The sequence below is a fragment of the Gouania willdenowi genome, chromosome 14, assembly GCF_900634775.1.
Source record: "Gouania willdenowi chromosome 14, fGouWil2.1, whole genome shotgun sequence".
NCBI classification, from domain to species: domain Eukaryota; kingdom Metazoa; phylum Chordata; class Actinopteri; order Blenniiformes; family Gobiesocidae; genus Gouania; species Gouania willdenowi.
In genome coordinates this window covers 24,757,664-24,774,952 of record NC_041057.1, presented here as the reverse complement: position 1 = coordinate 24,774,952, position 17,289 = coordinate 24,757,664, and the positions used below count along the sequence as shown (strand labels likewise).

The 17,289-nt window shown below is 41.8% G+C and overlaps 1 protein-coding gene across 6 annotated transcripts in view; it reads left to right on the top strand.

Annotated features, from left to right (window-relative positions):
• The window catches only part of riox2 (ribosomal oxygenase 2), a 73,456-nt gene extending 58,823 nt beyond the window's left edge, over positions 1 to 14,633 (top strand). For all 6 annotated transcript variants that reach the window (XM_028466868.1, XM_028466869.1, XM_028466870.1 and 3 more), the window contains 3 exons: positions 4,760 to 4,848; positions 4,961 to 5,071; positions 13,786 to 14,633. In XM_028466868.1, coding sequence (XP_028322669.1) covers positions 4,760 to 4,848; positions 4,961 to 5,071; positions 13,786 to 13,938 — 353 coding nt within the window. In that variant the 3' untranslated portion in view covers positions 13,939 to 14,633. The remainder of the gene's footprint in view (positions 1 to 4,759; positions 4,849 to 4,960; positions 5,072 to 13,785) is intronic.
• The last annotated feature ends 2,656 nt before the right edge of the window (positions 14,634 to 17,289 follow it).

Below are 17,289 nucleotides of genomic sequence, written 5' to 3'. Positions count from 1 at the left end.
TATTTACTATTCGTGACTCCTCTGTTTTATTGGAGCGCCACATTCTCTCTAATTTACGGGTTGTTTGTTTGAGTGCGAGTTTCAGAGCTAAACCACGGAGCTTTCCTCTGACGTTTAATAGTTTTTTCCCTCAATGGGGCAATTGAGTCCAAGGTGGATTTTAGTAGACTCGCAGAGCTATCGACAAGCAGATCCAGTTGAGAGGGGTTATAATTAATATCATAGTTATTTATTGGATGGTGCACTGAGTTTAAGGCAGCAGGAATGGCCTCTTTAAATTTAGCCACAGCACTATTGGACAGATTTCTACTCGTAAGTATTTTATTGCACAGTGCGAGATCCTCTAGGATAATGTTAAAAGATATTAAAAAGTGATCTGATAGCAGAGAATTTTCAGGGTAGACTTTTAGTTCATTAATATCAAGGCCATATGTTAGAACAAGATCAAGAGTATGATTTAAATGATGAGTTGCTTCATTAATAGTTTGAAAAAAGCCAACTGAGTCTATTAGGGACATAAAGGCTGAGCGCAGGCTATCACTATCTTTGTCAACATGGATATTAAAATCTCCAACTATATATATTTTATCAGAACTGAGGACTAAGTTTGATATAAACTCAGAGAATTCTGATAGAAATTTAGAATAAGGGCCTGGAGGACGGTAAATTATCGCAAATAAGACTGGCTGGCTGGTTTTTGATTCGGTATGAGATCAATTTAGAACCATGCTTTCAAAGGAAGTGTAATTGGCCTTTGGTTTAGGATAGATTAGGAGAGAGGAATGATAAATAACTGCTACACCACTTCCACGGCCTATGTCTCGTGGCATATGAGTATTTAAATGACTGGGAGGAGTGGCTTCATTTAAACTAACATATTCTTCTTGATACAGCCATGTTTCAGTTAAACAGAAGAAATCAAAGTTATTTTCTGAGATAAGGTCATTTACTAGTAGAGATTTGGATCTCAGTGATCTAATATTTAATAGAGCACATCTAATGGTTTTATGTTTTGGTGTTTCTAGATTTGAGATTTTAATTTTTTTCAGATTTTTATAATTGATAGCTCTTTTATTTGATTTTATGTTAAAATCATTGTGAAATTTGGGTCGGGGGACAGACACCGTCTCCATAAAATAATATTCATCACCATCACAACAGTTGTCATGGCGATGAACACAGCTATCATAATAGCAATGGGAGGGAAACTGTCCTAAGGCAAGCGCAGAGGGGCGTGGAGGACTCGCCCTCTGTAACATGGTCTCATTCATGAGATGCCATAACAGTGACTGTGCCATGTTTTCTGATAGTAGAGATGCTCACGCCAAAGTAGGGTTGATTCCATCTCTTCCTATCAGGTTCGGTTTTCCCCAGAAGGATCTCCAATTATCAATGAAGCCCACCTCGTTTTCTGGACACCACCTCGATAGCCAGCGGTTAAATGATGACATGCGGCTATACATGTTGTTGGGGCGGAATTATTAGTTATGCTTTATAATATATTTACTCATATATTTTAATCCTTAAAGCCTTGGGGTGTAACTTTCCATTGTGTGATTTTTCATGTCTTCAACTTTAACTTGTCTTCACTCCAGGTCAGAACGCCTTGTCCAAAGTTCCCAAACAACCCCAAGGACAGCTACACACACTCACATAGTCACATGCTCTCCCCATACACATCCATTCAGCTACCGTAACCACACGAACACATAAAGCGCACACACCTCCGTTTCCATGGCAATCAGATAACGGGGAACAAATTGTTTTGACTCAAAGGAGAAAATTGTCTCTCTTTTCTTTTACTGCCCTCCCTCCTCCCCCTGTCTCTATCCCTATCTCTCGGGGGGGGGGGGGGGGGGGGGGGGGGGGACTAAGGGGAGATATACGTGGCTTTAATATTGTGTCTCACACTCTGTCTTTGGATCGCCTGGCCAGGCGGTCACCATTTTTGTTTCCACTTTGTATTCTTGTATTTAGTTTAGAATAAAATCATTTTTTATTAATTCACCAACTCTTCAGTCTGGTCGTCATCACTTGCCAACGCAGAGGGTGTCATTACAGTCAAAACGAGGTAACCTTCCTTTTTTTTCCACCGTAACAATGTCATCACTGGTCAGATTTGGTAAGGGACCAGAGAAAATTGTTTTAGCATAAGCACAAACTGATTCAATGTTCACTTTGGTTGCTTCCGACTGACGACGTCGGGAGTCATTAGTGCCGACATGGAGGACTATCCAATCAAACTTACGGTTACTCTTTGCCATCAACTTTAGATTTGATTCTATGTCACCCGCTCTGGCCCCTGGGATGCACCTCACGATGCCCGCTGACTTCGCTAGCTTCACGTTTCTCACTATGGAGTCGCCAATTATCAGAGTTTGTTCCCCGGTAAGTGTGTTGTCCTCACGGAGGGGGGAGAACCTGTTTGAGACGTGAACATGGTAGTGTCCCGAGCGGCTTTTTGACCTTCGACTATGCTTACCACGGACAGTAACCCAATCATTGCTGGCCGGGGGGGAAGCTAAGCTAGAGCTAGCACGGTCCGCACCGGCTAGGTCCTGCTTGCTAGCTTCGGTTTTGGTATCAGGGGTGCCGAACCGCTTCTCCAGATTGTTGATCCTCGCCTCCATATCTAACAGTACGCTACACTTTATGCAACTACCATTGTCCCTAAAGGAGGACGAGGAGTAACTAAACATCTGACACACCGGGCAGGAGAGCGGAGGGGAGGAGAGAGAAGCCATAGGTGCTAAATTTAAGCTAAGCTAAGGACAAAAGGAAGTTTAAAGGGGATTACACTGCCTATAAGAGGCGAGATTGCTTTTTAATTAACCTTCGTACGTTTAACTGTACGGTAAAAAATTAAAACAAGTGTTTTCAAGGCTAAAATATCAATGACAACAAGTCTGATTAGCGTTGGCAGAACACAGTAGTAGAGCGCTGCAAGCAGCGGTAGAGCGTAAACAGGAAATGATCGATACGTCACGCTATGGGCATGGCCATTGCAGGGGCTGACCCGCTGCCGAATGACTAATGATGCAGTCACAGCCACCATCCTGAACGTGTTGGCACCATCCACCCGAACGCAATATGAGAACAAGCTCAAGACGTTCTCCGCTTGGTGTGCAGACAGGCAGCTGGACCCTGTCCACTGCCCAGTGACTGCTATCCTGGGGTTTCTTCCGTCCCTCCTGGATAGGGGCCGCTTGCAGTCCATGCTGAAGGTCTTTGTTGCCGCGATTTCCAGCAGGCATGCCCTGGTGGGCTCCCACCGGTTGGTGACCCGCTTCCTAAAAGGGGCATTAAGGCTCCAGCCTCCGAGGATTCAGAGGGCCCCGGCATGGGACCTGCCCCTAGTACTTGAGGTGCTGGTTCGACATCCCTTGGCACAAGTGGAGCTCAAGTGGGTGTCGGTGAAAACCGCGTTTCTCTTCGCCATTGTCTCGGCTAAGCGGGTTGGAGAGCTACATGCTCTTTCAGTGGAGGACACATGTTTGAGGTGGCACCCTGAAGGGGGTGGGGTCACGTTGTGGCCAAACATGGCCTTTCTCCCAAAGGTGTTGTCACCCTCGTACACTAATCAGCCGATCCGGTTGGCACGCTTAGTACCAGCGTCAGAAGAGGTGTCAGAAGTGCTCTGTCCAGTTTGGGCCCTGGAGACTTACATTAATGCTACATCAAGCATTCGCCGATGTGGCCAGCTGTTTGTCTGCTACGGCGGCCCAAGGCAAGGCAGGGCCCTGTCAAAACAGAGGCTATCCCATTGGGTGGTGGACGCCATTACACACGCCTACACGGCTAGTGCTCTCCCCCCACCATCCAGGGTGAGATGTCACTCAACGAGGAGTGTATCTACTTCGTAGGCTTCCCTGAAGGGAGTACCCATTGAAGCGGTTTGTGCTGCAGCCTCATGGACCTAGCCCAGCACGTTCACCAGATTCTACAGGGTCAACATGGCTACGCCGCCTCCTTTGGGAGCGGTCTTGACCATCAATCCCTCAACATCCACTATGTGAGGTAGGTGTCTGGATTCCTCATGACACTGTTGACATTGCTCATCCAGTGCTAAAGCACCGCCTCTGGCGGTCAGTAGGGATGAAATAGAATGAAAGTTACGTATGTAACTACGGTTCTATGAATCCCAGATGACCGCCAGAACGTTCAGTCACTCGGAATCACCGTGGTTTTGCGAGAAGATTCCTGAGGAAAAGATCCACTGGTGACACCGAAACTTATAGACTCCGGGGGCTCACTCGGGGATCACAGGTGACTTTGTTGGTATAGGTGCTCGACCAGTTCATATGTGAGACGTAGATATCCAGTGCTAAAGCACCACCTCTGGCGGTCATCCTGGATTCATAGAACCGTAGTTACATACAGTACGTAACTTTCGTTTTATATGCCCATAATTGACAACTCTACTTAAGCTCCCACTACATGAATACATAATTCCGATGGGCACTGTACTAAGTTCAATCAATTTTTCGAAAAACACATTTTTTAATCAGATATTTTAAAATTTCAGCAATTTCTGCAAATGACATTCCAATTGTTGAGAGAATTGTGCTCAAAAGTTTTAAGGATTTTTAGTCAAAAGATTGTGAAAGGGGTTTTACATCTGTGCACAAGATTTCATCCACACATTTGTTTTCTCAATCCTAGACACTAGACTCTTATTTTTATTTTTCACAATTACTATTAATGAAGCTCCTGCTGTGTATGGGGGGAGAAATGTGTTCTGACTGTGTCTCTCTCACAGCTGGACCAATTCCTGCCTTGGAAGATACAGTGAGCTTGTGTTTTAAGGACCACATGATAATAACAGTGGAGGCCAGCCAACAAGGAACAGTAAGTCCATTTTATTACATCTAATAACCTTGAAACATGCATTCATTTGTGAATGTTTTTTTAACTACATTGTGAAGACTGATCTAAATTTTTTGGAATACATGTGTTTCAGGATCAGAGCACAGAGCTTGTGGTTTTTGTTTTGCATTCTTTAAAAAATTCAAGGAAGAGCCATATGATGGGGGAAGTTCAAATTGAAGAAGTGGACTGGAAAATCTCCAAGGTAACGCACTAATGATGCCAGACACACTAAAATGTGACTTTTTATCTTATTATGGTTCAGGCCTTACTCTGTTTGTGAAACTGTTGGTGCCTTTACTACGAAGCTGGATGAAGGCGGGCAGACGCTGTGATTTTTTTTCAATCGTTTTACTCAGCTCCAGCTCAAACTCTGCGACTCAATTGCAGAGCCTGAATGTACACAGCTCACGATTCATGTTCTCACTCAGTACGGACCGACACAATATATGTCCACACATAACACGTTGGAGTCTTGTTTGCGGAAATGCAACGTACAAATGAAAAGAACAGCTCTGAAGCGTTGCCATTAAAACAGAAGAAGAACCCGGAAGTGGATGCACTACCAAATCTCAGCAAAAAGAGCTTTTAAAAAAGAAAAGGCGGCGATGCGATGGACCAGGGACTGGCTGGACAGACGTTGGCAGTACGGTCCATCAATTCTACAGGTCCTACGGTGTTTGCGCATGCACAGCACAGTGTGAGAGTTTGAGATAAGCCGGTCGGTGGTGCTGCTTTAACAGTGCGATACCCTCACGAAGAGCGACCAAGATTTTGATGTTGATTTTCTTACTACCATACGATTGCTGATCAAGAGCAGGTCATGAGGTGTTAATCGCTTCTCGTGACCCCATGTAGTATACACAATGCATGACGCACAATTTAGCTGATCCCAACAACAGACGCACAAGTGAAAAATCTGCTCAAAATGGGCCAAAAAATTGCACTGACACGCCAAGCAGCACAGCCTGAGATCCACCCCGTTGCACCCCCCTATTTCTAGCCAGGTGTTGTGGTATTATTTTGGTTTTAGCCAATCTGTTAAATATAATATTTGGTTTGCTAAGTAATAATGCATGAAATAAGGGGCTTCTAAACCACCCTCGCTTTTATTTTTTTGATGGGTTGAAAGGCTTATTTTGGGTTTTTTATTCCTAGCATAGAATTTTGTAATTGCAGAATCTAATCTTTTGAACCATTGGTGGTTTCAGTGGGATCATAGAGAACAGATTAACTGAGGCTTTTCTGCCAAGGAGTGAGATGGGGAGATTGTTCCATCTCCGCAGATCTTCTGTGACTTTATCTAACAGCGGATCTAGGTTCAGTTTAATTAATTCATTTAAGTTTGGTGATATATTTAATCCTAGATATTTAAATGTATTTGTGGGGGAGGGATATTGTAGGTTCTGGCTTGCTGGGTTCCATAATTTTTTTTGTTAATGAAGCCTTGATGATTTTGATCAGTTAATGGAATAGTCTGATAATTTAGAGAAGCTGTTTATTAGTTTAATTACTTCTTCTAATGAGGATTGGGGTTCTTCCAGATAGAGTAAAATATAATCCGCATAAAGATTAATTTATAGACGTGGTGACGTATCGATCATTTCCTGTTTACGCTCTACCACTGCTTGCAGCGTTCTACTACTGTGTTTTGCTAGCGCTAATCAAACTTGTTGTCATTGATATTCTAGCCTTGAAAACACTTGTTTTAATTTTTTACCGTACAGTTAAACGTACGAAGGTTAGGTAAAAAGCAATCTCGCCTCTTAGAGGCAGTGTAATCTCCTTTAAACTTCCTTTTGTCCTTAGCTTAGCTTAGCTTAAATTTAGCACCTATGGCTTCTCTCTCCTCCCCTCCGCTCTCCTGCCCGGTGTGTCAGATGTTTAGTTACTCCTCGTCCTCCTTTAGGGACAATGGTAGTTGCATAAAGTGTAGCGTACTGTTAGATATGGAGGCGAGGATCAACAATCTGGAGAAGCGGTTCCGCACCCCTGATACCAAAACCGAAGCTAGCAAGCAGGACCTAGCCAGTGCGGACCGTGCTAGCTCTAGCTTAGCTTCCCCCTCGGCCAGCAATGACTGGGCTACTGTCCGTGGTAAGCATAGTCGAAGGTCAAAAATCCGCTTGGGACACCACCATGTTCACGTCTGAAACAGATTCTCCCCCCTCCGTGAGGACAACACACTCACCGGGGAACAAACTCTGATAATTGGCGACTCTATATTGAGAAACGTGAAGCTAGCGAAGTCAGCGGGCATTGTGAGGTGCATCCCAGGGGCGACATAGAATCAAATCTAAAGTTGCTGGCAAAGAGTAACCGTAAGTTTGATAGGATAGTCCTCCATGTCGGCACTAATGACTCCCGACGTCGTCAGTCGGAAGCAACTAAAGTGAACATTGAATCAATTTGTGCTTATGCTAAAACAATGTCGGACTCCGTAATTTTCTCTGGTCCCTTACCAAATCTGACCAGTGATGACATGTATAGCCGCATGTCATCATTTAACCGCTGGCTATCGAGGTAGTTTCCAGAAAACGAGGTGGGCTTCATTGATAATTGGAGATCCTTCTGGGGAAAACCGGACCTGATAGGAAGAGATGGAATCCACCCTACTTTGGCGGGAGCATCTCTATCAGAAAACATGGCACAGTCACTGTTATGACATCTCATGAATCAGACCATGTTACAGAGGTGGAGTCCTCCACGCCCCTCTGCGCTTGCCTTAGGACAGTTTCCCTCCCATTGCTATTATGATAGCTGTGTTCATCGCCATGACAACTGTTGTGATGGTGATGAATGTTATTTTATAGAGACGGTGTCTGTCCCCCGACCCAAATTTCACAATGATTTTAACATTAAATCAAATAAAAGAACTATCAATTATAAAAATCTGAAAAAAATTTAAATCTCAAATATAGAAACACCAAAACATAAAACCATTAGATGTGCTCTATTAAATATTAGATCACTCAGATCCAAATCTCTACTAGTAAATGACCTTATCTCAGAAAATAACTTTGATTTATTCTGTTTAACTGAAACATGGCTGTATCAAGATGAATATGTTAGTTTAAATGAAGCCACTCCTCCCAGTCATTTAAATACTCATATGCCACGGGACATAGGCCGTGGAGGTGGTGTAGCAGCTATTTATCATTCCTCTCTCCTAATCTATCCTAAACCAAAGGCCAATTACACTTCCTTTGAAAGCCTGGTTCTAAATTTATCTCATACCGAATCAAAAACCTGCCAGCCAGTCTTATTTGCGATAATTTACCGTCCTCCAGGCCCTTATTCTGAATTTCTATCAGAATTCTCTGAGTTTATATCAAACTTAGTCCTCAGTTCTGATAAAATACTGATTCTGAGTAGGAGATTTTAATATCCATGTTGACAAAGATAGTGATAGCCTGAGCTCAGCCTTTATGTCCCTAATAGACTCAGTTGGCTTTTTTCAAACTATTAATGAAGCTACTCATTGTTTAAATCATACTCTTGATCTTGTTCTAACATATGGCCTTCATATTAATGAACTAAAAGTCTACCCTGAAAATCCTCTGCTATCAGATCACTTTTTAATATCTTTTAACATTATCCTAGAGGATCTCGCACTGTGCAATCAAATACTTACGAGTAGAAATCTGTCCAATAGTGCTGTGGCTAAATTTAAAGAGGCCATTCCTGCTGCCTTAAACTCAGTGCACCATCCAATAAATAACTGATATTAATCATAACCCCTCTCAACTGGATCTGCTTGTCGATAGCTCTGCTAGTCTACTAAAATCCACCTTGGACTCAATTGCCCCATTGAGGGAAAAAACTATTAAACGTCAGAGGAAAGCTCCGTGGTTTAGCTCTGAAACTCACACACTCAAACAAACAACCCATAAATTAGAGAGAATGTGGCACTCCAATAAAACAGAGGAGTCACGAATACTCTGGCAAGAAAGCCATAGTAAATACATGGCAGCCTTATGACATACTCGAGCTACATACTACTACTCACTAATTGAAAGAAGAAAAAAAAAATCCGAGGTACCTTTTCAACACTGAAGCCAGGCTAACACAAAGTCAGAGCTCTATTGAGCCCATGATTCCTCTAGCCCTCAGCTGTGAGGACTTTATGACATTTTTTAACGATAAAATTCATAAGATTAGAGACAAAATTCACCTTCACCTGGGCCTGCTGTACCATTAAATGTAAATAAGCCTAACCTAAACTGTTTCACACATATAGGACTTCAGGAACTTAACTCTATTATTTCATCCTCCAAACCATCGACCTGCCTTTCAGATCCGATCCCAACTAAGCTGTTTAAAGAAGTTGATCCCCTGGTCTGCCGATCTTTGTTGGAGACAATAAATATATCCCTATCAATAGGCTACGTGCCACAGTCCTTTAAAGTAGCTGTAATCAAACCCCTTCTCAAAAAACCTACTCTTGACTCCAACACTTAAGCAAACTACAGGCCTATATCTAATCTTCCTTTTATTTCAAAGATTCTTGAGAAAGTTGTGGCGGCTCAGCTCTGACTTCCTTCAAAACAACAGCCTGTTCGAGGACTTCCAGTCAGGTTTTAGAGCTCAACACAGCACAGAGACTGCTTTAGTTAATGTAACTAATGATCTACTCTGGGCTTCAGATGGACGATGGTTTTATTAGATCTTAGTGCAGCTTTTGACACTATAGATCACTATATTCTACTAGAGAGATTAGAGGAATTACTTGGAATCACAGGGACTGCCCTAAACTGGTTTAAGTCCTACCTATCTGATAGGTACCAGTTTGTACACGTGAATAATAAGCCTTCTGTGTACACTAAAGTAAGCTACGGGGTTTCTCGGGGCTCTGTGCTAGGTCCAATCCTCTTCTGTATCTATATGATCCCCCTTGGTAATGTTATGAGAAAATCCTCTGTTAACTTTCACTGCTATGCTGATGATACCCAACTGTATGTATCAATGAAGCCAGGTGAGACAAATCAGCTATCTAAACTTGAGGCCTGTCTCAAGGACATTGGGGCCTGGATGGACCAAAATTTTCTTCTTAACTCAGACAAGACTGAGGTCATTGTACTGGGCCCACGACACCTTAGAGAAGCCTATGCTAGCCTAACTGCCCTAGATGGCATTACTCTGGCACGAAGCACAACTGTTAGAAACCTTGGGGTTCTATTTGATCAGGATTTATCCTTCAACTCTCACATAAAACAAACTTCAAGAACTGCCTTCTTTCATCTCCGTAACATTGCTAAAATCAGATCTATCCTGTCTCAGAGCGACGCCGAAAAGCTAGTCCATGCTTTTGTTACCTCTCGACTGGATTATTGTAATTCTCTTTTAGTAGGTTGCCCGAGCAAGTCACTTAAGACACTTCAGCTGGTTCAAAATGCTGCAGCACATGTACTGACTAAAACTCGGAGAAGAGATCACATTACTCCTGTATTAGCCTCTCTGCATTGGCTTCCCATAAAATATAGAATAGAATTCAAGAGTCTTCTTCTCACTTATAAAGCCCTAAATGGACAGGCACCAGTTTATCTCAAGGAGCTTGTAGTGCCATACAATCCCCCAAGAACACTACGCTCTCAAAATGCTGGCCTGCTCGTTGTTCCATTTGTCTCTAAAAGTAGTATAGGAGGAAGAGCTTTCAGTTATCAGGCCCCACTTCTCTTAGTCCGTAGGGACATGGATTGGGAACCGGAGGGCCACCAGTTCAAGTCCCAGTACGGACCAAAAAAAAAAAAATACAGAAGTGTTCTGGTAGCTGGAGAGGTGCCGGGCACTTCTCAAGCACTGCCGAGCTGCCCTTGAGCAAGGCACTGACCCCCAACACTGCTCCCTTCATTGTAAAATGACTTTGAGTACCCAGAAAAGCGCTATATAAAATTGATGTATAATAATAAAAATAATAATAATTCCAAAAGGCATTCAATTCATTTTTTCCTCAAATACCCCATAATGACAACATGAAAAACATTTTTTTAAATGTTTGCAAATTTATTAGAAATAAAGAATGAAAATATAACATGTACATAAGTATTCACAGCCTTTGCTCAGTGCTTTGTTGTGGCACCTTTGGCAGCAATTACAGCCTCAAGTCTTTTGGAATATGAAGCCACAAGCTTGGCACATCTATCTGTGGCCACTTTGGCCCATTCCTCATTACAGAACCTCTCAAGCTCCATCAGGTTGGATGGGGTGCGTCGGTGCACAGCCATTTTCAGATCCCTCCAGAGATGTTCAATAGGATTCAAGTCTGGGCTCTGGCTGGGCCACTCTAGGACATTCACAGAGTTGTCCTGAAGCCACTCCTTCGATATCTTGGCTGTGTGCTTAGGGTCGTTGTCCTGTTGAAAGATTAACCGTCGCCCCAGTCTGTGGTCAAGAGCACTCTGGACCAGGTTTCCAACAGCATGATGCTGCCACCACCATGCTTCACTGTAGGGATGGTATTGGCCAGCTGATGAGCGGTGCCTGGTGTCCTCCAAACATAATGCTTGGCATTCACGCCAGAGTTCAATCTTTGTCTCATCAGACCAGAGAATTTTGTTTCCCATGGTCTGAAAGTCTTTCAGGTGCCTTTTGGCAAACTCCAGGCGGGCTGCCATGTGCCTTTTACTAAGGAGTGGCTTCCGTCTAGCCACTCTACCATACAGGCTTGATTGGTGGAGTGCTGCAGCGATGGTCGTCCTGCTGGAAGATTCTCCTCTCTCCACAGAGGAACCCTGGAGCTCTGTCAGAGTGACAGTCGGGTTGTTAGTCACCTCCCTCACTAAAGCCCTTCTTCCCCGATCACTCAGTTTTATTGGGACGGCCAGCTCTAGGAAGAGTCCTGGTGGTTCCAAACTTCTTCCATTTATGGATGATGGAGGCCACTGTGCTCATTGGGACTTTTAAAGCTGCAGAAATTTTTCTGTACCCTTCCCCAGACCTGTGCCTTGAGACAATCCTGTCTCTGAGGTCTACAGACAATTCCTTTGACTTCATGCTTGTTTTGTGGTCTGACATACACTGTTTACTGTGGGGCCTTATATAGACAGGTGTGTGCCTTTCCAAATCATGTCCAATCAACTGAATTTACCACAGGTGGACTCCAATTAGGCTGTAGAAACATCTCAAGGATGATCAGTGGAAACAGAATGCACCTCAGCTCAGTTTTGAGCTTGATCTCAAAGGCTGTGAATACTTATGTACATGTGATTTCTTCGTTTTTTATTTTAATAAATTTGCCAAAAATCACAAACAAACGTGTAATTCCGAAAAAACTCTGGAAGAAGTCAGGAAGTCGTTATCGGGGGCATAGAGGTTTAGAATTGTGAAACATTTATCATAGATTACCACTCTGATAATAATATATCTACCCTCTGGGTCTATGGTGGAGTTGATTATGTTAAAGAGTAATCTTTTGTTGAAAAGAACCGAGACTCCTCTTTGCCTGGAATTGAAACACGAATTATGTAGCTTGTTAAAATTTGAGTCTGTCAGAGATTTTTCTTCTGATTTAAGTGAGTTTCTTGAAAGAAGACAATGTCTGCGTTTAATCTTGATACATAATCATTGACATGGGGGTAGAGAGTGTTCTGTGAGACGGTTTCAAATTACACAATTGATAGTAGATGAGAGCATTTTACTTTAATAATTAATGCTAGTATAAGCAGAAAACAAGGTATTTTAATTCAAAGTAGGTTTAGTGAAGTAAACAAAACTGAACTAGCGTTTGCTAACTTAGCAAGCTTCTTCCGTAGTTTTCTGACAGATAAGCACTAAACAAACGTAATAATTTATTGTGCTTGAGGTTCTCATGCATTGCTGTTGTGCTCCCATGGTTGGTGTTCTTCCTCGCTTGTATTTTCCAACTTCCAGCATTTAAACGGTCAGGTGGGAGTGGTACTGCCCCCCGCAGTTCATGTAAGGACCTGCACCAGGAAGTGCCCTCACGCCGCTTTTTATCCTTTGTTATTGTTTACAAGTTTAAACGACGCGTCAACGCTATAAAATCTGCATCAACACATTTTTGTTGTCGACGTTATCGATTGTAAACTAATGTTGGAGCCTTAATATTGATTGCTTAAAGCTTGCGGACTGAGGCTGATATAAACTTCATATCCGTGTCTCTCTCTAGGATCTGTTGTAAATTTGCTGGCAGCACACACGGGGGGAAGATGTCACCTGCTCAGTAACTTCACCGCTTACACAGAGCGTGTAAATGCACTTTAAGTCCAGTTTTCACATTGTCAAAAACACATCCTTGATTTGCTCTACTTTAGATTTTAGAATGCCAATTTTCATCTTGAAAAAGCTTTTTTTCTTGTTTACCTCAGTGGGCGGGCTTTCAAAACAGGAGGGCATAACATATTAATGATGATTGAATTCAGCTGCCGGATTTATCAACACCTGATCATTTGTAAGCTGGGATTTGTCAAATAATAATGTTTCATAAATCAGACATTGGTCCTGTCGTATGACCAAATGTGCACTCAAATTTGCACCCATTTTCATGCAAGGTTGATACTGTAAATGAGGGCCACTGTGTGTACATGCAAAGTATGACTTACACATGCTCATGCACAGCTTAAACACAAACATAATGTAAAGGCTTTGTGTTGTTACACTAAAGAGAGTCATCAAATAAAATGTGGACATGGAGTGTTGTGGGTCTGCTTTGACCTGCAGCTGGGATCACTGCAGCCGCCTGTGGGCACTTTGTGGCGGAGGAAGGGTCACTGCCATGAGGACTAGTGTGTTATACTCTCCAATAACACAATGTAAATTGTTATTGGAGTGGACCTTTTGAACCTATGGAGTGACCTTTTGGTGTTGTGGCTATCAAGTTAATGCTTTTGTGGATATTGTTTGTGTGTGTATGCTGTCACAAACACATGGAGCTCAATGCAGTGTTTTTTGTTCCCATAGGGTTTGCAGTTTCCACTGTCCCATCTCCAAGCCGTGCAACAGCTTCAAGACGCAGAACTGCTCCCTCTAAAACAGCTCAAGTTGCCCACAGATGTGGCCAAACTCAATTTGGCTCTAGCTCTTTGGAGTGAGAGTCTACTCCATGTCATTTGAGTCATTCTTATGTCAGATTATTGCTGTCAGGTGTTTCAAAGAATTTCAATGGAAACATGAAATGGAAAACAAGTGATTATTTTTCCTTTTCCTCTCTGGAATTACTGTTGTATCAGCACCATCAAACAAACAAAAAAAACATAACCTTAGATAAGATCAGTCAAGTCCAGACACTTAAAAATGTCGCAATGACGGCCTGCCTTAAAACAGGTAGTTAAAAAATTCAGAGTACATCTTGTATTTTTTTTCCCTTTTTAGTTCTCTTAATTGAACTACATAATAGTCGTTTAATTGTCTGTGTGCTTTTGTTGTTAAAGCTGTTAAGGACAATATTTTTTTGAATAAAAAGTCAGTGTAGGCCTCATTGATAAATTACTCAAAGTAATTTGCTCAGAAAAAGATGTAAAAGCTTAAAACTGCCACTCAAAAGTTTGTTTTGTAACACCCAACGAGAGCTAACAATGGGCACCACCAGATCCCTGCTACCCTGAAAAAAGGAGCAAGCAGGTCACAAAATGGATGACTGGAAAGTTTGTTTCTCCTGTGTTAACAATTGATCTATTGACATTGTTGAAAAAGTTTTGCGTATTGCGTTGTGGGATTTGGAGTCCCATACGCAATTGCATGAGTGTTTTTACCTTGTGTGTAAAATAAACAGCCGCCTTTGATTAGCTGCAACTTTCAGTCTGAAAATACCAGGAATGTGTCAGGAAGTTACTTTTGCAGATTTTTAGGGGGCAACAAAAATAGATTTTGTTTGATTCTTCCTGGAGCACATTTCTTGCTCTTGGAGATAATCAGTTCCAGAGTTTTCTGTGAAGATTTTGACCAAGTTATTCAAAGATTTAGTATGTTATATGGCGGAAGTGCTATTGATGGTGTTTTGTTTTTCATATTTTTGCTAAAGAAGAAAAATAAAAATGCTACCATTTTTAAAAAAAAAAAAAAAAAAAAACATACTTTTGTTTTTAGTTTAATTTTCCATCCATAAATGTAAATATAGTAAGAAAATCCCTTACTTTTTTTCTGAAAAAAAACAAAGTATTTTAAATGTATTGCCAAGTCACTTAATGAAAAGACTGTCAAAACATTGGACCTCTGCTAAATGTATGACCTGTTGGCATGATGTGGATGACCCCTGAGGGGTCTAGGAAACACTGATGAATCCTTTACCAAAGGAGATGAGATAATGCCAACCAACTATTTCTTGCGGCGACAACATTTAAAGGGAAACGCACACCCACGATGACCGGCTGGTAACAGAGATCATGTAAATTACCATTGCAATAATATGCCTTGAACAACTTTAATTAATCTAAACCCATATCTTATATGTAAGACAATGGATTATAACTGACATAAAACAGACACTCTGGTTCAAGAAAAAGGGATCAGAGACATTTTTAGCCGCTTTGTCTTATTCAACATAATTCATATTTCTGAGTGGAAGGTGAGTGTAAGCAAGACTTGCAAAATAATAGTTTATTAAAACAAGCATGGATCAAAAACAGGAGAACTGGAGACAGCGATCCAGTGAGAGCAACAGGGTTCAGATCATGCTCTGAAGCAAAAACAGGAGAGAGGCGCCTATATCTCACAAAGTTTTCAGACGTCACAAAACTAAATTACCCTTCACTTGGACACAAAGAAAAGAAGCAACAAATGTCCATTATGGTGGTAAGACACTCATATGGCAACGAACAAATGCGTTCGTCCAATCCTGAGTTGGATTCATTTACAGTGTTTAGAATAATGGTGGGTTTTTTTTTTGGTTTTTTTTCACGGGGGATTAATTAATTACATTTTACACCATTATTGTTACTGAACATTAAATGCGGTGCATTACATGTATTGATTGAATAAACTTATCTGAAACCATTCCCTGCTTCTTACTCAGGTATAGTGAGGAGGTGGGTTAAAAACAAGGTGAGCGATTATGATTATCTTAGGCGGCGTCATGTTTCATAGTAGCCAATCAGAGCCAGTGTTTTTACACTGTGCCAGCACAAGGAGGTGGGTTAAAAACAAGGTGAGCGATTATGATTGGCTAAGGCGGCATCATGGTAGCCAATCAGAGCCAGTGTTTCTACACGTGCCAGCACACACTGCAGATTTGATGAAGCAGTAGAGATGGCGAGAGTGGAACAGTCCGATGAAAAGTTGTCATTTTTAAGGTGGCGATACAAACACTACTTTAGATTAATTGTGGTCAAAGGCAAGAATATGCATGTGAAGTGTACGTTATATCCAGGAGTGAAGACTTTGTTGACATCCGTTGTAAGCAACTCAAATTTAATGATGCAACTCACGACACACGCATCTAAAAAAAAATGAATTATTTGACATATAGAAACTTTTTTTTTTTTAACAGTAACGCAAATAGTTACTTTCCTTGGTAATGAGTTACTTTTATTATAGAGTAATTCAGTTACTTTTAGGAACAAGTCGTGAGTAACTATAACTAATTACTTTTTTAAAGTAACGTTCCCAACACTGTTCATTTATAGTATGAAGCTGGAATTGGAGGAAGAGCAGGCATGTGAACATGGTGCTTTCAAGGGTCACAAGACAATATCATATGCAAACAGCAGGTCTTCAAAGGGTGACTGGATTGATTGTGAAACCATGTGTCCAGGCAGCACGACAAAAGCCAGCTCCCAAATTTAAGTTAAAAGGCATATTGTATAAAATGAATATCATATGACGCAGTCAATGCACCTCACCTCTTTTCCTTTGATTTAAATTCAACCCATCTAATTTTAGAGATTATATCAGTGGAAAGTGTTATAAATGTGCTTTTAGTAGTCTATTTTCGGAAATTTGTAGTTTTCATCATGGCAGACGTCACCAACCTTCACGGCCGTCAGATTATTACGTCACCTAGTTGAAGTGCGAATCATTGTCAAAACAAACGTATTGACCTCCTTACTCCTCTCCTAACACCCTTCGTTAATCCCGTGATGTCATCCACGGGGTTATGGAAAAGTGTATAGGAAAAGAGATAGGAGGGACTATTCGGACGCAGCCCTTGGATTACGGAGCAGATACGCATCAGCTCCACTGGCGTGGTGAAGACATAAAGCAGCGTACCTGTATCTAATGGAAATTTATGTGCATGAACGCAATAAGCCATCACCAATGGAGCATAGATTACACAAACCACCATGGCAACCAGCCCGAAGAGAGGGATTTATTCAGCCCTATGGGTGAAATGAGCCTGTTATAAAGGTGTGTTCACACGAGGAGTATATATCTGCAGAGCCAGAGGCCCGCGTTCCAGGACCCTACTGTTTTTGCAACGGCACCAACTAGAGGCTACAGGTCTGAGCCTGGATTTTTGTCTCAAGATGG